Genomic DNA, 26,396 nt, shown 5'->3' with positions numbered 1-26,396 from the left:
CGTCCCTAATAGATTCATTAGGGGTAGACAGTACACCCCCTTCGAGTGCATCACCGACCCTAACCGTACGCGTGTACACTCTATTTCTACGTTACGCGTCCCTTCAATCAGTCGCTTCGTCGCTCGCTCGCTTCATATATTCATATTCCGCTCATAGTAGGCGAACTATGCAGGCGCCTCTATATTCGGCCACTCATTCACGAATGCTCGCCTTCTGTTATCAGCAGTTTGAAGTTCTCGCGACGCAGGGTGTTCCGCTTTAATCGACTAAATATTAGATACTAGACGCTGTAAATGTGAATTAAATCAATCCTTATGAATCCTTTCTATTTATTTTTAACAAGTTTTCTTTATTACACTGTGTTTACTTCTCTCTATTTATGGAGTAGTTTTATTTTTTATGAATTCCTTCCATTTATTTTTACCCAGTGTTCTTGTTTATTATACTGTGTTACTTCCTACTTACATAGTCTTGTTTTTTATGAATTCCCTCCATTTATTTTTACCTAGTGTTGTTGTTTATTACACTGTGTTACTTCCTACTTACATAGTCTTGCTTTTTATGAATTTCTTCCATTTATTTTTACCCAGTGTTGTTGTTTATTATACTGTGTCACTTCCTGTTTACATAGTCTTGTTTCTTATGAATTCCTTCCATTTATTTTTGCTCGGTGTTGTTGTTTATTACACTGTGTTACTTCTTATTTACATAGTCTTGTTTCTTATGAATTCTTTCCATTTATTTATTTTATTTGAATATTAATAGACAAAACCGACAGAGAGGTATAAATAATATAAACAGTACATAAAAATCACCAATACGTGTTTTTCCCCTGAGCGGTCACCCATCCTGAACTGCACGCGACCCAATGATGCTGCACTTCGATGATCGGACGAGGATCCTTTATTTCTGACAACAGTAAACTACATACATTAAAATTTATCTTATACAAAATTTATTTCCTTTAATGTCTCAACTTGAGGATTAATTGTTTTAATTCCATACTGAGAAGTCTTGCCACCCATACATAGCTAGCACTTAAAATGTTAATAACTAAGCAGTAATAATAATAAACATCTATGAATAATGTGAAAGATTCTCTTGTAGAATATAACCGTTTATAACTAGACTGAGGATTTTCACGCAAATTTTTATCAATAGAATCAATTCCTAAATACAATAATTCGTATGTTGCTTTAAGTGTTCCCTACATTTTTGAGAATTAAAATTCCCCCATAAATGCATAAGCAGCCGCAGTCTGGTTACAACAATTTCGTGATTGCTCCCTTTCCATGTATTTTGCGCGTGGAAATAAAATGTTTACCACGATTTAGTCCCGAATAGCTCGCGAAACGAGCGCCCACCGAGGGGTTAAATATTTGCAAATAAGATTTGACTTGCTAAATAATCGGCTCAGCGAGCTTTCGCGGAGATTAACAGTCTATCCGACAGACTCAATAAGCTATCCGGGGGTAGCTGGTGCGTACCTTGGTGGATCATGTGTTTCGCGGGCGCAATATATCACTCGCTAAGCACTCACGCGATCGCTCGGTCGACTCACGCACCGCGTTATCTGGAGGTTTTGCCTCGCGTATAGCCTGTGTTTTGAGCGATATATCAGCCCCCGCTCGGCCACCCCCGGTGGCTACTCGTTTACTTCATAACTCATTCGGTCATTCGACGAGTCGCCCGCGTTACTTCGCCGGGGCGTCCCTTTTTCGCGACAGTCGGGTTTGCGGATGCCTCGCAAATCTGATTATCGATCGGTAATCAATATCGGCGCAATTTGGCCTTACGCCAGGATACGGTGTACGTGTGTCAACCGCGTGTGCTCGTCCTTCGATCCGCAGGGGGATGATTGAAAATCGTGCACGTGCGACGCTGCTAATCGCGCGACGAACGACTTCTGAACGAACCTTTGATAGCGTCCGTGGCGTCGCGACAAACATTTGAAAGGACTCGTTTTATCGTCTGGAAATGTCTCCTGTTTTGGGGGATTTGGAACGAACGCGATCCAGTGACACGAATTCGTCGCCAAAATTTCAACTCTGAAAATACTCGTAATGGTATGAGCTTTGGACAATTATCAATTGTGGAAATGAGACATAAATATTTTGTGTTCAACTATTGACAATCACCCGCTGTGTAGCACGGAATAATTAAATGATTCCAGTTTGTCGAATTTTAGCAATTAACCCCTTTGGTGCTAGAATTCTAGAATTGTTAATTCGAAGCGAATTGGATAACAATGTCCGGCAATTATAGAAAATTAGGTATCCACCGATTTGCAGGGAATTCAGTAGTGATTATCGACGCACAGAGAACCTAATCCTGATGATTTTCGTATCGTGAAATTTAACATCGTTCGCTAATTCGCTGGACTTAATTTCCGGCTAGTTCGGAGCAATAGTAATCGATACTGATAACAATAGAGTCGTGAGCTATGACAATCATAATTCCGGAATCGTGGAATTATATTATGACGACCCTCCGGCGATTACCATGATAGAAATGTCATCAGTGATCATCACGGATCCACTGATTTCAGGTTTCGTACAAATATGAGCACGGAATAATACGGTGTTTCATTCTGCTTAGTGATCAAAATTTTTCCCATGAATATTTTATCTTCTTTTGGTATAACGATTGCACCCAGAAGTGTTCTTAACGAAAACATCGCGACAGTTTAATTTCTTTCTTGTTACTTGACCCAATATCGAGCCTTCGTTTATATTCGCGATCATGTTGTACCGCTGTGTCGGGTTTCTTAATATATTTGTTCCTCTGCAGATTTCAGCTAGTATCTTTTGTACAACGGTCGAACGGAGCAGCTGCGGATGCATATTCATATCGCCTCGAACGTACACCCTTAGTCGGCTTTCATTCGCGTTTAACGTTCAGGCGTTGCCTTTAACCCCTTTGTTATATTCCATGCTTTAATATAATTTTTCAAGCATAAATGTTGAGCGCGGTCCGATATTGCGTTTCTTATTTACATTTATTATAATTTAGTACGCCTGATTTAATCCCTTGCGTTGAATTAAATTGTAAACAAATCGTCCACAATAAACCATACCTTGAAATTAGATTATAACAAATTTATTACTTTTTTTTTCTTAAGAACATGCTACTATAAAGATTTTACAGTGGGAAAAGTATCATAGAAGACGCAATTTAAGCATGTTCACTTTATCGTGAATTTTTATATCTCTCTTAGTTTCGTTATACGTGCCACACAGTCGTATCGTCGAAGTATCATGGTTGTTTCAGTAGATCGGATTACGAGTGTGTAGGATGAAACGATTTTTCGAATTTTATCGCACCTCTTTTTAAATATCAAAAATCGTTCATGAACGACGAAATCGCGAAAACCTTCAGAGCGATATCGGTTTTTTTGTGCACGATGCATACGAAACGAACGTTAGCGCCGTTGACACGGAAACATGATGGATGTTTTGGGCGTGCGCCATTTCAACAATGCATCAATTCGTCGTACATATCGAACGGTCAGGGTCCGCAAGGTGACTCCGGTGATTCAAACTCGACGGGGTCTATCTATCCTGAACGTGTCTAATTTTGGACATTCGAAACTAAATCTGTACACATGTTGGAGTAAACAAGTGAATAAACAATTTACAGGGCATACCAATTGTCAAACAATAGAAAATAACGGAGAAAATTTTATTTGAGCATCTTTTGGTTCTGCGTCCGATCAATATTTATCCTTTCTACTTAAATCGACCAAAAGTTAATGTAAAGTAGCCCCGTTCTGTAAGTTAGAAATATGTTTACCAAATTGTATCGAAATATGTAGAGAAAATTTTATTTGAGCATCATTTGGTTCTGCGTCCGATCAATATTTATCCTTTCTACTTAAATCGACCAAAAGTTAATATAAAGTAGCCCCATTCTGTAAATTAGAAATATGTTTACAAAATTCTATCGAAATCTGTTGAGAAAATTCTGCTTAAGCATCTTTTAGTCCAACGTCTGACCAGTATCTATCTTTTCTACTTGCTTTGGAGTTTACAAACCTTGACTCGATTGTGATATCACATCTTTTAATGGATTTTCTCTATTCATAAATGAATTAAACTAGTATCGATGGAAAACAGGTAGAAGTAGTATCAAAAATTCGAAAGGGAAATAAAATTGCAAATACACCCACCTTTACAGATTTATTTATACGCATCGTATAGATTTTGAGTTTCCTGTTTCAAGGAAACCTCCCATCTCGGGTTGCCGGTAATACATTTTGCAGGACACTGTGTATAAGGGAACACGAATATCTTTACATCCTCCGTTGGTGCTCTTGGTCCCTTATATGGTCAGAACGTGCCGTAAAAGTCGAAAGGAGAGATGAAAAGGAATCGCGCGAGACACGTCCGCAATTTCGTGAAAGCGGCGGCACGCGTTATAATTTCCGGGATTCATTGTTCAGGAATTAATTTCTCATTTCGCGTTTCACGGTCCGGGCGGGGCCTTTTGTACTCTCGTATAGCATGAACGAACTTTCAACGGGCTCGCGATAATGAAACTGCCTGGAAATATGTAATAAGTTCATACGTTATTCTCAACGAAAATTTGCGCGCCAGAATATACGCTCTCTTACATCTTTCGTTCGATAACACTTCCTCTAATAACTATTTCACGGTATCATAATAATTTTCGTTACGTAACAGTATCATTAATCATTCGAGTTCAAGTTCAAGTTCAAGATCAAATCAGAATGTTTCGAAAAAGTGGATCGACGTACGATAAACTTGTTTTTAAATAATTTTCAATCTCTCAAACATATTCTAGAGAACCGGAAACCTTAGTTACGAACGAACCCTCGCAACATCTCAGCTATTAATTCTATCTTGCTTGTAATCCACGCTGTGTTAACCCTCTTCAGGTATTCAACGAAGCCAGCGACACGAGAGATCAGACAGGATTCCGATAATAATTTTTTTTGCCCCCATTGGAGAAGTTTTTCCGTATATCCGGGAAGGCGGTCCCTGTCAGAAACAGCTTCTGGCGTAGTTTATGGTGTGCCTCTTGCACTTACCACCCCAGCAAGGAGCAGCGAGGAAGGATTTCGCTAGAGCCCTCCGGCCGAGCATAATGCTCCCATTATCTCCAGTCCTTTCGTCTGTACTGCGTGCGTACGTTGGCTGGCTAACGTACCGGGTGTCCGCGTAATTTCCCGCTACCTCCTGTCCGACCTAGCCTCGTTTGCCTCCGATGGTCGTGACGCGATCGTAAACCAGGCAGGGGTTGGACGACGCCAGAGCGGAGGCAAAGTGCACGAAAGAAACGATAGAGAAAAGGGGAACGGTTCGAGGGACCGTGTCAGCCGGGCAACCAGGCCAGAAACCATTACGGTAATACCTCGCGGACGGAGGAAGTGATTTTTAAGGAGAGGAGGCTGCCATTTCACGGCAATTTCGTTCTCCCCATAAGCATTTTTGCTCTCGTTCGTCGACGTCTGAGTAGCCGATGCCACTGTTATAACGGAACGATTATGAAAATTTCGCGTCGTTTTGGCGGTTTCATTTTCGCGTGGGATAGCCTTCCTTATACATTCCTGTCGCGACTTCAAACGCAACCTTCATCGTCTCTGGTCCCCTCCTTTTCTACAAGTTGGACGATTCTAAATCTATCTTAATGCTTTCACTATCGCGTCATGCATGGGACCACAAAAATTAATTTTCAAGTTGAAACGTTGAGGGGAAATAAATTTGTATCGAAAGAAATTTTGAGGTGATGTAGTTCAGGATGCTGTAAAATCAAAATTTTATTCTTGCAGAATATCGTATAAAAAGGTGATGAATAACCTTGTTACACGATTTTGTTATGTGAATTTTATTTTATTTTATCTATTCGATAAAATCCCATTAGTGAGCAAAGTATTAGAATTATTTGGTAAATACACATAGCTTCAAAATCCTATGCACTTTCGAAAAAGAAATTCTTTACCACAAATATAATCTGCTAGGACACCTTAACCCTTAAGTGGTTACTCTACAAGTTTAAACTAACAAGTACTTAATATATGTCAATGTAATTATTTGACAATTTATTGAATCCTCCATTAGTTCATTATTTTTTAAATGCTTTAAGGTAAATTTGATGTCCATTGACCAATTTGGTAAAATAATTCATTTGAGATTGAGAGTCCACTCAAGGATTACCGATGAGTACCCTCTTACCGTGAGTATCTCTAATTAACGTGTACTGGTATTTCGTTGCAGACCCTTCGGCTTCGGGATCGTCCTGCGAGGATGACGAAGACGGTCGCCAGGCGGACATCAGAAAGCGCAAGAACAGCGTGTACGCGTCTTCCTCGATACGGGCTGCCTCGGTAGACAGGGACAAGGAAATAGCGTCGATTGACGGTGCGTCGCTGGGCTGCGTAGCCCTGGTGCACCTGGCGGACCAATCACCCACAGAGTCTAATCAACCGATCCGTCATCCGTCACCCTATTACTACGGCGACCTGTTCAAGGTGCCCGAGCAGATCAGCAAGACGCAACCGAACAAGTACAGGAAAAGCGTGAGTCTCGACGTGCCGGGCGAACGATCGAGAACACCCGGTATACCGAAGAGGAACTCCGTAGCGGGCGATGGGGGCACCTATTCGTCTCAGCAACTACAACAGCAGCAGCAACAGCTGCCGCAGCCGCAACATTATCGTAGCGAGGATCTAGTGAGCCCCACGTCGGGGAGCGAGCATGCTGTCCCAGCCAGGAACGAGATCCTCTCGTCGTGCATCATCACCGAGTGGGATCACACCCTCATGCCTCCGCATAGACTGTTGAGCCATGACCTGCCTACCACGGTTTGTACCTGTGTCGCATCGCCAGACGAGGAGGAGGATGAGCTAGATGAACGGCAGCCGCATCTAACGCGGCATCAAGTGCGCAAGCTACGACGTACACGCAGAATAGATCCGCAACCGATACTCGTCGAGGACGAGGACGACGTGGAGGGAGAGGACGAAGGCGAGGAAGAGGAGGAGGAGGACGCGGAGGTGGAGGAAGACGAGGAAGAAATGGCTAGGCAACGTCACCTCTACGAGACGGCCTTCGACTGCAAGGTCAATCGGTCCGACGACGACCTGGACGACCTCGATCGGGTCACCAATCATCCCGTCTTGCACTCGCAGGTTGGTCTTGTCGTTTCAACGCTTTCAACCCTTTCTCGTCACATTTAAACATTTCGTTCTTTATTAAAATCCGGACGTATAGTCCGCGCCGCGAAAAACGATGGTTCGTTGTTTTGGAAAAAAACGACTTTTAATAATTCATGAGCCATCGATCTCGAATGGAATTCAGCCCGTTTTTAAGACCGTCAAAAACGTTTCGACGACCTCGTCCCTTTTCATCGTCGAGTTTGATATTTCCAAAGCTTTCGAACCAGCTTTGCGCGGCACGTTCATTAAGAGCACTTTCTGACCCGTGCGTCGAAAACTTTTCGATGCTTTGGCAATCTCTTGTTCCGTATTTTGTCGTGTGGATTTTTATGCCTTTATGGGGAACTTTGATTTTCAAAAGACTACAGAATGCACTTAATATTTAAAAATATAAGGAATGCGTAAGATACGAATTATTATATTTAGAGGTTCAGACAACCCTCTACAAAGCTTCCTCCGTGTTTATTTATGACATACAGTGACTGTCGCTTAAAATAATACACCTAGCGATTCAATCGATTTTTATTTATAAATCGTAAAATTTACAGTAACATACAGATACAGGCATGTAGTTTAATGCATCTTTGTTCAATATATTACAAAAATAGATTGAAACTTTCAGTAATTGTTTGAAAATAAACTTACAAAAGCTACTCTAGAAGCTATTCTTTGAATAAAATCTCACGTTGTATAATTTTCCGACATTATGAAACTAGGATTCAGATTTTAATGAAGAGCAATTCAAGGCCAATATGGCTAAAAATGTTACGGAATTCCCGTCCTCGAATTACGTATCTCCCGCCACCGAGTGGAAATTAGACTTTAATTGCTGTTAAAGCGCGTAACTCGGCTGTTACGTGCTCATCAAATTACCTTCGCGACGCATAAGTAGGATTTAATATAAATGCAAAGGGCTACAGCCCGCCGTAACGTTTATCGTACAGTACATAATAACTTAACGTTCAAAAATTCATTTGTTATCTAAAAAAAAAAAAATTATTTCTCGCTCAGATAAGAAGCAGTAGCGCGATACCAGTGAGCAGAACGAGTTCGTCGACGGACACGTCGAAGCAGCAGCAGCCGCAGCAGGTCCCGTACGCCGGGCAGTCCCACAGCAGCAAAGACAGACGCAAAGTCGTACTTCTCCGCCCAAAACCAATTCCGAGCCGTCTTCAGCAGCAGCAGCAACAGCAACAACAGCAATCAGACAATATTTCTACTCTGTCCCAAGATATCGAATCCCTCCAGATAAACTCAAGCGACGAGAAGAATGGTTCGCCCCGGCTGCCAGCCAGGGTTTACACACCGTCGCCTCCATCCACGGCACCGTTGCCGGCCAAGTTCCACGGGAACCGGGATCACTTGTTGCTGAATATACGCAGCACACCGAATCTACCTTCGCAGCCGGACCATCCGCGGCTGAAGGACTTGAGACTTCCGGTCAAGTCTTTGCTGAGGGCCAAGGACTCGCCGCAGAGCAGCGAGGGCAGCATACTGGAGATCAAAAGCAGACCGAAGAACTTTGCTCAAGAGAACGTGGAGTCCACCCAGGGGCGACGTTTCGATAAGGAGCTGATACTGGAGTTCAAGGGCAGGCCGAAGGAGGAGAGGCAACGACCGCGTAGCCTGATCCGCGAGAGCAAGCCTATCATGGAGTTCAAGGGAAGGCCCCACGAGGCCGAGAGCGACCTGTTGCGACCGCGTCGCGACGTGGGCCTCCTGGAGTTCAAGCTGAGGACCAGCAGACGCAGACCGGGATACTCGAGCACCGAGAGCATGGCTACCAGCAGCAGCGGGGGCAGCATGGAGTCCCTTCGCAGCAGCACCAGCGAGGGCAACAGGTCCACCAGCAGCTCGGAGAGCCGTCACAGCACCAGCCTCAGCTCCCACAGCTCGGACAGCGGCAGCACCAACTGCTACCACCATCATCATCATCACCAGCAACCGTCGATGACCGGTTTCTTAACCCATCACGCGAACAAGCTGCACATACTGTCGCCCATTTCCGATAAATCATCGCAGGAGCCAGCGTCCGAGACCTCGGATAACAATCGGAACAATAACTCGCAGAAGGCCTCGCCCGAGGAGAACGTCACCACGGAGAACAACGTGACAGCGTCCAACAATACGAATACAGTGAACACGAACACGAACACGAACACGAACACGAACTCCGTGACCTCGCCCATGGACACGTCGTTCAAGAAGAGGCGAGCGCCTCAGAACAAGAATCTGATCAATCTGGCCCTGCAGTCCTCGTCGTCGGGCGACGCCGAAATTCAAGGCTCGGACAGCGGGATCTCGATCGAGTCGCGAGCAGGTATCAAGTGCAAGCCGTTCGGTTCTCACTTGTTGAAGCCGCAGCTGGATAATATCAATTTAGTTGATAACGAGCCCGAGCTGTCCGATCTGCCGTTCGACATGCCGAAGCTGCGGAGGAGGCGATTACTTATGCAACAGGACGCCACGACTTCCGGCAGCGCGACCAGCGTGGATTTGAGAGACTTGCCGTTCGATATGCCAAAGCTCAGAAGGAGACTCAGATGCATGCAGAGCACGGAATCCAGCGGCTCACAGGCGTCGTCGAGTTTGTCTGTCAGAGACGTGGAACCGCCAGCTCTTTTCGGTGAGTCGATTTATTCGTTTAGTGCGATTTACCATCTTTGGACGAATTTAAAGCTACGAGCTCTGAGCCTTTCTGTCGAGGTTACATCGTATAAGTTGGTTACTTCGAGTATTTTTAGTGGTAGCGAGTAGTTACGAATTTTGTGAGACACGTGGAACCGCCCTTCTCTAACGCGTTGACTGCCATGTCACTCACATATGGGTGACACGAATTTTCATCGAAGAGCTAAAAAAATTAGTTTTCAAGATTAACAATAGTTTTAAAAAAATCTGATAATATGGGGATCTAAGTACACGATTTTAAATAGGACAGCGAATTTTGGGGGATAATAGTACCAAAGAATATTCGTCATTCCACACAAATACTTCTTCTCTGTATTCTCAGTACCACAGTATTTTAAACGTGCTAAATCGAACATTCCGTATAGGAAGATTAAATTTATGTCACCGTTCCCTTTCTGCCCGGTTTAGAAGGGAACGCAGACACACGTTAAACTCGTACGTTAAAAATATGGCGCTAAAAACTTTATTGGCATTAAAAGGTTATTGTTGAGCGTCGGATGCTCCAAAGCGATATCGCCCTTTCCTGATTGAGCGTCTAGCCATTAGAACGTTAAAAAGCGTCCTTTCGCCATCTCCAGGTAAACTGAGTACTTATCAAGGCTAGGGGACACCGTAATTTGATGCTGATCGTTATGAACCTTCCAGACAGCGGCTAATATCGTTAAGCTTCACTTAGCGCCTGCATCCCTCTCGACGAAATATTTAATGTTACCAACACATGCTCCTTGCTCCGTAACGCGGCCGGAAAGTCTCCATATTTCTGTTTGATGACCAGCGCGTTAAAATTAAAAACTGTATCGTACGGTACAGCGACAAAATACACATTCGTTAAAATTCTTCTTTTTGAAATCGAGTAACTTATAAATATTGTTTATATACGCGATATACATTATACGTTGTTCGTTGGATCATTTCAACGACTAACCCAAAAATGAAAAAGTTCAACCATCTTTTCCCCTCCGATTTTTTCGTAATCACCTTACGTTTAAGTCGTAGGTGAATTCAAGTTCAAGAAATTACCATAAACGATCTCGAGTCTAAAAGCTGTCGGCGCGAATATGTGGAGAGGCACTGACCGCTTGTTAAGTAAATGCGAAATGTAAATCCAGGGTGGATTTACTCGATTCCCGCAGATACAGGAAACCAGTTACGCACTGCTCACTGCTGTGTAAACATAGATTATCGTCACAGGTTTCGTAAATGCGGCCATGCATGAGTAACGCGATGAATAGCGAATCTATTATCGCGATTCGCACTTGAATCGTGTTTATTGGGTCGAGGCTCCGGCGAAACGCGAATTATAGATATACTGGAGATAAACTTTATATAACGCGACAACTTTACATGCAATGCGCAAATTAAATCAGTTTATTCTCGACGCGTTGTACGTGAGCGAATTGTAGAGGAACGACTTCCAACGTGTCTGAAACCAAATATGGGAAAATTTCGACAGTATCGACTGTTAGGGAAGAGATCGAACTTTTAGAGCAATAATGACGTTGAAGATTACGTGGGGACGAAAATAACAAAATTCGTTGAGTCATTCTCCCACAAAAACGGACAATCTGTGTCCTTTTGGCAAAAAGGCAGGAAAGGAGGCTTAATGTCGCCCTAACGACGCGGATCGGGGAAAGGGATTCGGAATTAGGGATTTGGAAGGCACGCATCGCGAAGATTTATGCGTCATCGATCACCTATCGCCCCTAATACTCGAATCTGGCCGCGATTTACGGACTACATCACGCGGCGTTCGGTATTAGTCGGCCAATTAAGCTTCTACTCTCGCCCCCGCCGTTCTACGGATAACTGGCGTTACGCTACGACCAGGGTTCCATCGCTAGACCTGATGGGAGTTTGAACGGGCACCGTCTACCCTTCGGGGCTTGGAATTGCGAATCTCTAACGCGTAAGCTTCGAGAGAGCATCGTGGTTGCGTCACTCTGCCTGCAAAATCTGCACCGCGTGGCGTCGATCGTGGCAAACAGCGTTTAGTAAATACTCGATGGGCTCTGGTTACGTGGGCACGATGGCTCTATACGCCACAAGAGGGATCCAAGGTCAGGGGTACGTCGAATAACCTTGAAATTCAGTGAAATTAATAATCCAGCGGCGAGTCAGAAGCAACAGGAATGTACATGTAGTTTTAACACTTTCACTGCCACGTCGTCCATTAACAGTGGAACTAAAACAATTAATTCTTGAGTTGAAATGTTAAATAAAATGAGTTGAACTGGCTTCATCAGTTTTATCGAAGTTACGGAAGTAAGTATTACAAGTTTCAAGTTATGTAGTTCACAACTGTCCAAAATTAAAGTTTTGGTCTCGTAAACAGTTTTACGGTTTTAGACTTGCAGTCAAAGTGTCTACTTCTTTCTTTCTTTATTTATTTTGATTTTATGAAAAGATAGAACATAAATTCTTGTTGTAAAATTGCACATAATCGGTGCTACACTTAGAAACCTTATTTTATATTAGAAGTTCACGTCTTTCGCGTCTGTAGAAGGTTGGACAAATCCCCTTAAAACTCTAAACTCGAGAGAAATTGAATTTCCGAACGAGGATAAATCGCAAAATAAATTTTGCTATTAGAAAAAGAATTTTTACGCTGGCGTGAAACTGTTGAAGCGTTGTTTTCCGTTTCTCCGGAGTACAAACAAATCGAACGGGTTCGTTTGAACAAATGTATCCGTGAACGCGCGAATCGACGAGGCAATCGTGCCCTGTGTAGTAGTATTTCCGGTCTCGCGATAACCAACTCTGATCGATGCTCGTGCACAGGTTGTCGGAATCCGTGTTCTGCGTATTGCTCGTGTTTGATAACGCACTTGTCGTATTTCATAGCCGGGGATTTCATTCAACGCGATCGAGGGCCAATGAATAAGTTTCCAAGCCCTCGATGATCGAAGGTTTGCAAGCTTAGGCAAAGAATTTGGTGCTGTTTATGTGTTTCGCAAACGCGAGACATTACTGCAAATAAAATCCACGAATAGCATTCTTATGATACTCGGTCGACTGAGAAAAAATTACGTGCTCTTTCGAAGTATTTGAGAATAAATAGAACCTGTAAATGTTTGAAATTAATTTGGTTTTCTCAATTGTTAACTCAATTTTGAAAAGGACTTGTTTCGAGACATAGACAGGAAAATAATTTTTATATTCCGTACAAATACAGAGTGAAATTTATTTAATTATGTCGAGTCTTCTTGATAAAATTTAATTTAGTTTGAGATACGAGTACGAAATTCATGAGAAGAATTTTGCAACCTCCCAGAAAGTGTAATGAAATTCTAACACGGTAGAGAGACAGCAAAAAGTGATTGAAAAACGGTTTCATGATTTATCCACCGTCGTGTGTGCGTTATACACGCGTAGATCCTTGGATATATCCTCGATTCCGATGATCGTAGCCAGCTGCAAAGAAATCGGGGAGCCGTCACTTTTTCCCGGTTGATGGATGTCGGTCGATTTGGAGCGGTAAATTACATTTTGAACGGCGCGAGTGTGCAGAGAGGGGAAACGCGCGTTAGCACGTGATCGAGAACAGATTCCCGAAAATCTCTGATACTTTTTTTTTTCACGCCAAAACGCGAGCAATTACTTATTGCGCGTGGGAGAAGTCTAAGCGCGGATGATAGATCGCTATATTTATTTCTTGTTCCGCCGGATTTGATGAGTTCGCTGATGGATCACCGTGCGAGCAAAAACAGCAATTTCCAAGCAAATTAACGATTTAGGGAACAATACACGGTGAAACAATACGGGAAGATGACGACGGATTCCCCTGAGAATATAACGAGAATCAAATGGAGAATCAGACCAGTAAAATAGTAACATAGTTTACTGAAATACGCTTTTCTGAAATAGCATTGTTTTTTCCAAATTGAAAACAAAGTCTGCTGTAATGGTGTGCATATTTTTAGGTAAATCGTTAATACGACGGTCGAAAGTTTATTATTAATTCATATTAGGAGATCTATTGAATTATTTATACAATTAAATCACAATTTAAGAAATTAAACACAACGTTCGTAAAAAAGTATAGAGTTTAATTTTATTCTTTCTAAATCGATTAAAAAATGGAAATTTTCAAAATTTCTAGAGACTGATTATAATGTATGTTTGCCTTTCCTTGCCTTTCCTAATTACGTTTTGATAATAATTATACGCTTACTTGTCAATACAGCCACTTACTAAATCTGCTTGCACAGTTTCTCTTGTTTTTTCTTTTTTTAATTAAACGATCATTTCAAGAATAACATTTTTTTCCACTCTGCATAATTACACAAGAAGATTAGCCTCCTATCAATTAAAAAGAAGTCGATATCTTCGTTGGTTTCTCAGTAAAATAGTTTCTAACACGTTCTTTAAACCACACACAAAATTTCTAAATAGTTTCACTTTCCAAACATACAAGAATATCTCTAATTTCCCTGATCTGTACTGTGATTGTCCCCCTTAATCGCTCAGCGTAGCTTTAATTTGACCTTCCATGGCAGCTCTTTCATCGATATCGGTAACCTTGACAGGATTATTACATCATTTTCATGGTCTCTGAACTATCCACGCGCTAAAGCCTGCATAATGCATCAAACGAACGCCGAGAAGATGAATTCCCAACGGTGAAGAAACGCGACCCGTGTGCATAGTCTATTAAACGCGTCAAATATTCATCCGTCGATTAACCGGGCCATTTTCCAAATGGACGTTGTTGGGTCATTTTTTATGCTGAATTTTTTCTCTGCTGTTCCACAACGTTGGACGAACAGCCCGAAAAAAGCACGGTTCCGCATTGTACCTAGGAACAAAACGTCCGAGCTCGCGCGTAACCACAATGCACAAAATGCGAATACAGAACTGGAAGCGGTACGCCCAGGGGGTTGCAAGGGAGCAGTTTCACCCTCTTGAGCTGCAAAATACCCATCCTTTAACAATTAAACATCTTCTATACGTAACGAGACAAGAACGTTTCCTTCTACCCTGCTCAACAATACATTGTACTTCATTTACAGTTCGCTACGAAACGTTCGTATAAAAAGAAAGACGTCAAATTTATTTTTGAAAATCGTACACAGACAAATTCTTAGTTTTTCTTAAAAACTTTCTTTACATAAGTTCTCACCGAATCGAACTTAATAAAAGCAATTCAGAATTTGAGTTAAGTGCGATTTCCGTCGTCAAATTTTTGGTCGCGTCGTAGAATCGTAATTTATTCGCGTTTAGGCGTGCACGCGTCGCGTTGGGGTAGTTCGTCAACGCAGGAACGGAAACGCACGCGTCTGTTTCGTATTCCGACGGCGTCGAGTGTGGACGCGCGTCCTGTCAGTGGGAAGATACCCGAGAACATATTGGAAATATCGGAAATATTACGCCCTACTTGCGACACGCCGTCCCCCGCCGGATCGGCTCTTGTAAACGTCAATGGCGACCCTTTCGTTAAGCGGCTCCTGTCAAAGATGCGCTTTTTGCGACGAGTAAAAATAGCCTGGACTGAATCAATGAACGATCGTCGCGTTGCATCGTCGACTGCTGTCGAATAACTGGCCCGCGATTTGCCGCGGTTCGTGACGCAACCGACTGCATCGCGATTGGGCCATTTAGAGCCCGGTTGGTCGCTGTTTGACTCGGTTTAATATCAAAAAAAGCTAACAAATATATCTAAAACTCATTTAAAGTTTCCTTTACTGCTCTTTAGGGAGGGTTAAATGTCTGTAAAGAGAATATATTCGAGTTGGTTGCTGTTTGATTTGGTTGGAACTCAAATACGTCTTTAGAGGCATTTAACCCTCTGTAAGGAGCTGTGAAGCAAAATTTAAATGAGTTTTACATATATTTGGTAGCTTCTTTTTCTGTTGAACGATGGTTAGTTTGTATTTGTATGAGACCATTCTTGTATTAAGAGTTCAATCTTCTTACAACCTTATGCTTTCTTGGCCATAATAACACAAACTCACCATCGTTTAATGTAATAAGAAGCTAACAAATATTTAAAACAAAGGGTTAAATGTCTCTACAGACAATGTATTCGAGTTGGTTGCTGTTTGATTTGGTTGGAACTCGAATACGTTGTTTTTAGAGGCATTTTATCCTCTGTATGGGCTGTAAAGCAAAATTTAAATAGGTTTTAGATATATTTATTATCTTCTTTTCATATTAAACGATGGCTAGGTGCTTATTGGACAGTAAGTTAAATAGTCGATATCCAATTATACATATTATGTCGTCGGTGTACTCATGGAAATCCATTTCCGTAAGTCACAACAATGAACGCAGCGATCTTTGCATCATTAATGTGGCGAAAAGGGGAGTCAGCGAGCAAACGATCAAGTTTGATTCAGTTTCCAGCTCCGTACCCTCGTCGAAAGGGTTATTGCGCGTTGAACGCTACGATTTTGATTAGGATATCTGTGTTCTCCGATTAGTGTTGTCGCCTCTACGGTTAACACGCTCAGACTGATGTAATCGAGCAGTCTCGTTTAATTTTCTCGAAAATTTACATGACGATCTCCTCAAATCCTCATTTTAATTTTCAATAACAGAATCAGGTTTTAAATGGATTTTTCTGCGTTTGATGAACATTTCGTCAATGAAGATCTCTGACTAAGGAATACAAGTTTTATATTTATTCCTTGATTATTTATTCAGAAATAAAATTTTGTCCATCTCTACGAATTCCTATTAATGTTGTTTGTTTAGATCAAAAGCTTCCACACTAATGCGCTCAATTTAATCACAAAGTTTCGTCGGATTCCCTTTCGAGTTAAACGTGATCGATAATGCGAAAGGCTAATTTTAATTAATAGAGCCTCTGATGTTGAGCTATCCTATAACCCTGTGCGCAAGGCACGAGGTTGGACGACGTTTGTACGGTCGCGTTTACAAGGTGATGATGTCGTAATTGCACAGCAGATCCGTTTGCATTTTGGCACCAACGGAGCGCGCCCGAACGTCACATTCTCTCTCTTTGATGTCACCCGCGTGGTATTCGACCAAGCTGAATGCAAGCATTTCAAAATTTTGTACGCCAAACTCGCGTTTGATCGTTTTGTGTACCCGTGCTTTCAATCATCTGCCTTGTAATATTAATCTATTAAACGTTAGAGCTACGCAGGAATTTACTAACTTTGTATCAACTAAATTAAATTTGTTCAACGTCTATGTGCGCTTCCTTTCGGAAATTTACGAAAATATTCCGTTGGATTTAATAATAGTTTATTATTGAATTTCGCCCTTCACAGTCGGAGTATTTGGCTCGTATTATTTTGCCTTCCTTTACTATACTTTCGTTCTTTGAACGTTTTTTGTGTTTGATTATTAGTCAAATCGCTTCTCATCCGATCTTTTCCTACAAATTATTTATTTATTTACTATACAGGTAAACACCTATTAGTTGAGGTAGAAAACGATGCTTATCCACAAAAAATAAACAGGGTGTTCGGCCATCCCTGGGAAAAATTTTAATGGGAGATTCTAGAAGTCAAAATAAGACGAAAATCAAGAATACTAATTTGTTGATGGAGGCTTCGTTAAAAAGTTATTAACGTTTAAAGTTCCGCTCGTATTGAATTTTTTTCTAGAAACTGGGTAAGATTTCGAGGGTAGGTCTATTCACGAAAAATTATTGTAATTGACCCTCGTAATCGAGAATAATTTTTCCAGAACGATTTGAAATTTTTTTTTTCGTCGAAAAATTTAGGCACCTACCCCCTGTCGATTTTTCTTAAAAATTCGTTTTTCGTTTTTAATAATTTTGTTTGGCAACAGAAAAGTTGTTTAATACTTTTTTGTAGGTATCCATGAGCACTACTTCAGAAAAAAGTTTCATTGAAATATATTCACAATTGTAGGAGTTATGGTCGTTTGAAAATTGGACCATTTTTATGGGGTTTTCCTCATTTTGCGTGGTCAAGGACCAACTTTTCGAATATTTTTGCGATTAGTACATATTCTCCATCAAAATATGCGTAGTTTGCTTTTTTAAACATTAAAATCGTCCAATCCGTTCAGAAGTTATGACGTTTTAAAGATACGCAAGAAATTTCAGTGAAACATATCAACGGTATGGTCAGACATTATATTTTCGGTAATGAATTTTTTTCTCGAAAATGCGCAAGATTTCGGGGGTATGTGTAATGACCAAAAATGATTGTGATTGACCCCCGCAACCGAAAATAATTTTTCCAGAACGATTTGATATTTTTCAATTTCATCGAAAAATGTCTCCGCCTATTTGAATTTTTTTCTCGAAAGTGGGTAGGATTTCAGGGGTATGTGTATTCACCAAAAATGATTGTAATTCAGCCCCGCAACCAAAACTAATTTTTTCAGAATGATTTGAAATGTTCGAATTTAATTGTTAATAACTTTTTAACGAAGCCTCCATCAACAAATTGATGCACTTGATTTTCGTCTTATTTTGGCCTCTAGAATCTCCTATTAAAATTTTTCCCAGGGGTGGCCGAACACCCTGTAGAATATAGAAATACGCATGGAACAATATAGAATTGATATTGAGACTTACAGTTTAATTATAAATTGTAAATCTGATTTTTGAACGAAGAAATTCTAATATTAAAAATTGGTTTTTTCCCCGACAGTTTATAAATTTGATTATCTCCGATAATTTATATACCTAATCAGTTAGATTAAATGGATCGTTTGTGAAGACTGGAGTAATTACTTTATCGTTTTCTTTCCACGTGTAATAATAGAGATTAATTTATTTAAACGCTGTTGCGATAAGGCTCACCGCGATGTGCATGTATCCTTCATTTATCTCGCCGTGTCTCATTATGCTGAAGAGGCGAAAGGTCAAGTCCGTCTCTCGAACGTCAAAACGAGGTCTGAATTAAAGCCAAAAAACTCCGGTAGTCTGCGTAACTTAATATCCGCTTCCGTATTTGGAATCTGGTCTTACGGCTACACGAATCCGCCATTTCGCATAGCTGAATGGCTGGAGTATTTGAATTATGCGGCTGGTGAAATAATTAGAATACCAAGTTGTCTGAGGGGATATTTTCTCCCCCTGAACACGGCTTCCTTCGCCAATATATTTTCACGATATCCTGACGTTTTCTGTTTGACGTAACATCGTGTTCTTTTTCGCGTTGTTTAAGTTTCCAACATCGTTGAAGTTTCGAAGCTAATGCAACTTTTCAAGGAGTTATATTTAGAACACTTTGCCACCGTAGTAACTGATATTGTTAGAAAAATTACGTAGGAGGAAACGCAGTGGTTAAGCGTTTACGCTTCGCTTATTAAATCAATATAAACAGTAACTTTAATGGGGTGTGATATTTAAAAGAAAAAATAATTTACGTATTCTCACGACGTACAATTTTTATACTATCCTCTATTCTTTTTGTCTGGCCGACACGTTCGTGTTTTTAAATATAGTCAAAATTAAATTATTATTCTATTGTCAGAGTATCTAATCGTTACAATTTTCGTGAAAACTTTCCATTACGGTTACTTACGTTGAAAAATAACTAACGTCGAGTCTGATGGTCTCAAATTCTAAGGATTCAACGGTACCTTGGACGTAACGTCGCAGAAGAACGTTTCTTCTCGCCCTCGAAACACGTTAATCGAAGCAATAAATACTTTTCCGCGAAGAGGGTTCTGCGTCTTCCGAGGAATTCGCGTTATAGTATCGGCGTTCCAACTATTGCAGCCGTACGTAACCGTTACGGCACTGTAAATCTCGGTTACGAAGCGGGCGTAATCTGTGATTTTAGCATCGATGCCTAGGGAAATTGATATTCGCAATCTCCGCGAGACCGATCTATCTCGCGTCCAGGCCATTTAACGGGCAACGATGGCGATGGCGGTCGTTAACAGACCGAACAGAGAAAGGAAAAAAAGCCACGGATCTCGGTATCTCCCTTTTCTCGCTTCGCTAGGTACGCGAGAAAAAATTCAGGAGCCAGAGAAAAGAGTCGAAAGACTTTTACTAGTCGTGTTTGAGTTGTTCCCGTTTTTTCCCCTATTCTTTCTCGTCTCGATGACGTTTACCTCAAAAAAGCAAGGTCGGAGAATCGTCGATTCTTTCTCCAATCTCGGGAGAAACTACGGCTCTGACACAGCGTCGATCGAAAAATTGGAACGCCCTTCAATTTTTATGTATAATCTCTCGATCGTGGAAGGATCATAAATATTTTGTGCAGAATTCAACGGAAGAGATATGGATTTAGAATTTTTTTTTGACATCGCAATGAAGAGGGAAGACTAAGTTTGTCTAGTATGTTGGTTGGTAAGAAAACTAGTTTGGGTTTTAAAAGATTTGAATTTTATTGTGTTATTAAATTATGGCTTATGTAAAGGCTAAACTTTATTTATCCAGTCGAGCAGAATAATTACATTTTCGTGCACCATTTCCGGAACAATCGTAGATCTGATCTAAGAGGCTCACGAACGAGTCGAATTTCGAGTTCATAGCGACTGTAATCGAAGGCAACTTTTTAGTATTTTCCACCGGTCGGCGTTCTTTTCCATCTATTTTCAAGCCGACACAATAGAAACCGTGGCTTCATTGTCAGCGTTACGGACACAGAACACGTTCGATTTACCTTTCGTTTTTATTTCCTCGAACGTTTTCCATGTACGGTGGTTAATCGGTTGGTACGCGTCCAATGTGCCATTACCGGGGCAGCGTTCGTCGTTCGTAATTACAGAAGTTGTTTAATTCGTTTTTCAGACGGTCGGAACGTTTGAGCCTGAAATTCGTTTCGATGAAACAGCGTTGTCAACGTCGAAGAGTACACTTTGTTCTTTTTTTTTTACAGTTGCCTGAAGAAATACAGGAAAAATTGTTATTACGACGTGAAAAATCCTGAATCCTGGTTCCGTTCTGTTCCATTTTCGCCGATCTTTTGTTTTCATCGTCGTTGTTACAGGAATTTTTTACCGTACGGATTCTTTTCATAACCCCCGCTCGAAAGCATGTCGTAGATTCTTCCATTTGCCAATTCTGGAAATAAGCAGACAGAACAGAGGATATCGTGGTATTTTCGCTATTATGAAATGCAAATTTAACGTACGCTCTAATACGATCGCGTAGATAGTAAAACTCAAGGCAACGGTTGGCGCCCGAATATCTATTTCTATTTTATGGCATTATCGAAGAAATGCAATTTACGTCTGATCGAACTCCGTTCACATGCTTCAACGTTTTCTGGCGATTCCCTTATCGGACGGGTAACACGTTGATATCCTTCCAAAGTACCTCATAGAATTTTACAAATCGTGACTGCGATGTTGGTACAGACGATTGCGTAATATTCGAGTCCAGTCGTCAAAACTTATTGTTCGATGGTACTTTAATTTACTCGTATTTATTTATAGGTGTGTCGTTAAATATTATTTGCCTCATTTTACCTATGCTTTCGTCGTATTAATGATAACATTTCTATAGACTTTAATGATCTCGGTAAGTGATACGATCTTATACGCCAGAAAATATAAATAAAAACCGCCATAAATCTCGCCATTATTTTTACGTTTTCACCGAAAAAATTGAAAAAAAATTCATCAAACCGTCAACGATAATTTCAATGCTTTTAACCCGGCAAAAAGGAAACACCAAAAAATCGTCGATCCGGGGGCAGTTTTCACGAGCAACAACTCCGCGAAGCGAATTAAATTTACCGAACGAAATTTCAACGGAACTCTAACTAGATTCCGTTTCAGCGGTTCTCTAACTAGATTCCGTTCCCCGTGACATATTCCCCGTCAGAAAAATACAATTTTCTGTCTGTCTGGGCTGATCCGGTCATGGAAACCCAGTCACGTACGGTTTACTCGCTGTCGGCAAATTGCGACATGTTCCATGTATTTACTCGACTGTCGTTAAACCGTTTGGTAACAGGCCAAAGAGACGGTAGCGACGAGCTGGCGGGGAAGTCCGGCGGACTTCTAATTTCCCAGCGTTGCGCTCGACGGCGGATTTTAACGAATGATAACGTTCCTCACTAATTGTCACGGTCGACGAAATCCTTAAGTGGTCGCGGATCCTCAAGTTAAATTCGCCTAATGCTCGTTTCGAGCGTACCTGTCGTCCCGTAACCCAGTTTCCCTTTCTCGTCGATGCACTTCGCGTATCGCGCGGTTTCGCGATGCCACCGCGTTTTTCCCCCTCCTCCCACCCACTCTTAATAGCAGAGCGTTGATTCCCCGCTCGTCCAATTAATCCGCGACGGCCGTTTGAATCGCGGCACCGCGTGAAAACGCGAGACTCGCGCGGATTTTCGAGCTCGTAACTGTGTCAGAAGATCGGCGCTTGGACGACCTGAAGTGCCCCGTGGAAATATTTCGCTCGTCGCGTTAAAAAGTTGGTAAGGAGGATTGATGCAGTCGCTCCGCGGCGAGTACTGAAAAGCTCGGTTTATCGGTGAACTTATGACCTGAAACGATATATATCCCGCCGCCGTTTAGAGGCGAGTATTTTGATAAGTTTGCAAGTAAATGGGAAGAGTTGGAACGGGGAAGGGAAAGGGACATCGGACCTTTGCTTCGAATGCCATTCGACGTCAGGACAGGCAATTTATCCGAACGGATTGGCGGTTCGGTGAGAAATCACTGTAGGAAACTGGGTTTTCACGATGTTTGATGGAAATCGAACGAGTCGGTACTTGTAGAGGGAAAGAATAATAATTCGATAAAATTTATTTACATTTTGTTAGAAGAAATAATCTTCATCATTCTTGAGATAGAATTAACTTAGTCTTGTAATAACGAAACTCAAGATAATGTTTGTAGATCTCATTTTATGGTTAGGGGTGAAATCATCACAAATCCTTAAAGTAGCAACATGCTCTACAGAAACTATTCAAAAAATTCATCCTTAGTTGATGATACACAGATGGACTGTAGATTTCTATTCTTTATTCCAATTATCTTGTATTTTTAGCATCAGCATCACAACCTAATCATAAAATATTGATAGACCATTTTTAACAATACCAGCACGTAATGATATTTATATCATTTTTTAAAAATAGCTTGAGGTAGGGTTGGACGAGTCACACGTTTACACGAACTCTTACAAATTTATATTTTAGATCCTCCGCGTTGAATAGTACGTTTCTAGATTCTCTCGCTAAAATTCCGAACGCCACTGCGAAAGATAAAGGTGGCGTTTAGTAAATAACGAATGTTGACCGTGGGTATCGATACGTATCCACGTAGGGATGAAGCCGTTGATCCTCGAGCAAATTGCACAGTCGCTCCTCCGATGAGAACGACGTATGTGCCGATCGTAGTTCATATTTCATGAGGTTCGAGCCGGTATCAAGCATTCCAAGCAGGCTCGAAGTGTTTGTTACCGGTAAGGGCTGCCGGTTGCTAACTGGGGGGGAGCGAAGAAGGGGCGGGGGCTGTGTAACTGCAACATCTGTTGGCGAAGATCTTAAGGTCTATCCCCGCGTTGGTATCCCGCATCTGTTGTTCGGACATTTCGACACATCGCGAGGCTTTTCCGTGGGGGAGAACGTAACGCCGCGGCGCGCATTGAAAAGATTTGGAATTGTAAAGAGGCGCGAAGTTGCGATCTCACCGTGACTCGTAACATCCGTGGGATTTGTACGTTATTTATTAGTTCTCACGCCTCGACGCCGGCATCGAGGTATTCTATAGATCCCGCGGAGAGATTGAAAAATTGAATTCCATTGAACGCGACCGATCCCGTGAAAAATTTATTCCCAGAGACACGTGTAATCTATCGTTCGCTCGATTCTTTTCTCATTGTTCGCGACTGGGTGAATCGATTCGTGGAAAACAGACTCAAAATGAAAAGACATTAGAGAAACTTCATTTAGGCGTCTTTCGTAGATGATCCGTGGTGTCGAGAGGGCTGGTAATTCCGAGTCTAAATCTTGGGGTGTGGAGCAGCTAGAGGGTGGATAACACGCTCGTGATTTTCGGATTAAGTGGTTATAGACTAAATAATATAAGCACACTTAGCGTCGCTACAACGCATTGTGTTGCATATCGAGCCATTTGGTGTGGATCTCAGGAATTTTACGAAATAAACACAAAGTCTAGCGTGTATATCGATTTCTGATGAACGTACGGTCTTCACTTAATATTAAAAAACAGTATGGTTCGAATTGAATAAATTGTCTGTCGGGATAGAAAGGTTCCAATGACCTGGCGGCGGTTTGTTCAATCAAAACGAAGAACTCGTACGAGGTTCGATGAACAAGGAACATTTCGCGTATCCATCAGTCGACTACAAACACTTCGCTCTTCCTCCACGCCGAGTTCGAGCTCTGCTGGGAGCTGCTTAATGACCAAAGCAAATAGTACCATTCTATATTCTGTTAGCAGAGAACTTTACCATTCTACCCAAGGTATGTTGCCTCTGCTATACGGACATCGTCCTGAGATTACGCAAAGTAGGGTAGTAGTTTACAGGAAGCACACATTAAGTCTGTGGTTTTTAACCCTCTCGAAATCACTGAACACTTTCGATTGAAAATAAAAATAAAATTGCTCTGTCGTTGAAACAGTAATATTTGAGAAACAATACTCAAATCACAATATTTAAACAATGATATTCGAGTATTCCAATGTCCAGTCTTTAAAGCTGATATTTAAGAAACTTTCAAGGGAATATAAATGGCCGTCAACGAACAAATTTCTGGCAGCCAACGACGTCGAACTTTCTTACGTCTGGGTGAAAATCTTCAGCATGCCGCGAAGTGCAATTTTCGATCACAATTCTCGCGTGAAGCTCTCCATCTGCTCGGAACTCCGATTTCATACGTCGAGGGGAGATTCTTCCAGGACGCGTACGATTCATGAAATATTTTCGCGAAGTACTCCTTCCGTGAAACTTTTTATTCTACTCCTTCCTCCGAACACATTCGCCCTCCACGTCGATGTAAAAATAGTATCTTGATCCTTCGACCATCGATGCAACATCTATTTCTAACGCGTAGCTGTATTCGAATGTTACATCAAACGGAAAATTTTTGCGTTCTATTCGATAAAAAATAACCTCTGTGTTTCTAGAAACAAACGTTCATTTCGTCGTTTCATGAATCGTTAATATTTAATAGTATTTAAGATTTCTTTAATAAATCTTTTATTTTTGTTTAATTGACGTTGATACTCGTTTAATGTATCTTTATTTAAGAGAACGTAAAGACAAGGTGGTTTCGACTTCCTGAAATCTGTGCATCTCCAATATTCGACGTTGAGCAATTCCTACCCTGATATTTTTTTCCTATCACCCACATCGGAACGAAATCGTTTAAGCATCGAGACTGACGATACCGTTGAAATTTTACGATTCGACGGCGAAAGGATCCTCCCTTTCGCGCCACTTTACGATTTCATTGACGTCGCGTTCAGACACACTTCCGCTTTAATGGTACAGTGTGGTACTCGATGGAATCACCGGGCGATCCTTTCCAGCGCGAGTGTGACGCGCGACGTCCCCGCTGCAATGAATTCTTCGTCGTCGTAAATCTTCTGGGAGAGTCTCACCCTCGATTTCTCGTGGCCGTAATAAATACGAATCGTCAGATTCTTTTCTAAATTTAAAAAAATAAAAAGTAACAGGAAGAACGTATTGCTACAGATAAAAATCCCCTTCTCCAATCATTTGTGTCGCCTCAAAAGTTTTCTCTATTAGTAGAATGTTTTATCGAATAAAATTATATTGATTCTATTGATTTACTTTATATCTTAGGATTAACACGGTAACTCGTATACGAAGAGTATTAATTTAGATAGAACTTTCTAGCCCAGTCAAAGGATCAAAAGTTTCTATTGTTTTTCTTTTTAATTTTTACAGTGTGGTTTTCGCTATCGTACATTGCTGTCAGCAAATATGAATTTTGAGGGTGAAGTAGAATAATGGGAATGTTTGTAAACGTAGCGGTGGTTAGGGTTTTCTGATACAGGATTTATTTACCAAAAGTGTCTGCGTTGGCTTCTAACCTATTAATTTGTCAACGTTACTGCAGAACACCCTGTATAGTATTTCAAGCGAGAACGAGGAAGATTTCCGGTGTCTCTTGCGTGACGAGGAATTTCCCTCGAGACTTCCGCGACGGGCCTTTCCTAAGTTTCCTGTGGCTGGGCTGCCTTCTCTCTTTCCCATCGCCCTCTCAGACAATGTTTCTTCCATATGGGAATCCTCTTCCAAGACGACACGATGGGAAAGCGGTGGTTTCTTGGTGGCGCAATACCACGTTGAAGGATTTGAACAGTGACCAAGTATGATTCTTAGAATAACTAGCGCGAAGAAATATTTTCCCTTTGGGAAAGGCAGTTCTCAACAAAAATATTTGTCGCGTATTTTTGTGTCGACTGAGAACTGCCTTGAAACGATACAGATACATCCCAAAATGCTTCAATGATAATTTTTATTCTTATATCTATTTTAAAGAAAATCATTATTTTTTTTTTGGAGCGTTGAAAACATTTGGAATATCTTGAGAACTGGGAAAATTTCATTTATATATAAGTTGAAGCCAATTAGGAGGAGAAAGTCGAGCACTATTTGGTGTAGGTCAGGGTTAAGGT

The 26,396-nt window shown here is 41.4% G+C and overlaps 1 protein-coding gene across 3 annotated transcripts in view; it reads left to right on the top strand.

Moving 5' to 3' along the window:
- Hwt (SH2 domain-containing adapter heavyweight) overlaps positions 1 to 26,396 on the top strand; it is a 159,363-nt gene that overhangs the window by 124,367 nt on the left and 8,600 nt on the right. For all 3 annotated transcript variants that reach the window (XM_076762506.1, XM_076762489.1, XM_076762498.1), the window contains 2 exons: positions 6,238 to 7,151; positions 8,190 to 9,804. In XM_076762506.1, coding sequence (XP_076618621.1) covers positions 6,783 to 7,151; positions 8,190 to 9,804 — 1,984 coding nt within the window. In that variant the 5' untranslated portion in view covers positions 6,238 to 6,782. The remainder of the gene's footprint in view (positions 1 to 6,237; positions 7,152 to 8,189; positions 9,805 to 26,396) is intronic.

This window comes from Colletes latitarsis, chromosome 1 (genome assembly GCF_051014445.1).
Source record: "Colletes latitarsis isolate SP2378_abdomen chromosome 1, iyColLati1, whole genome shotgun sequence".
In the NCBI taxonomy this organism is placed as follows: domain Eukaryota; kingdom Metazoa; phylum Arthropoda; class Insecta; order Hymenoptera; family Colletidae; genus Colletes; species Colletes latitarsis.
This window is presented reverse-complemented; position numbering and strand designations above follow the sequence as displayed.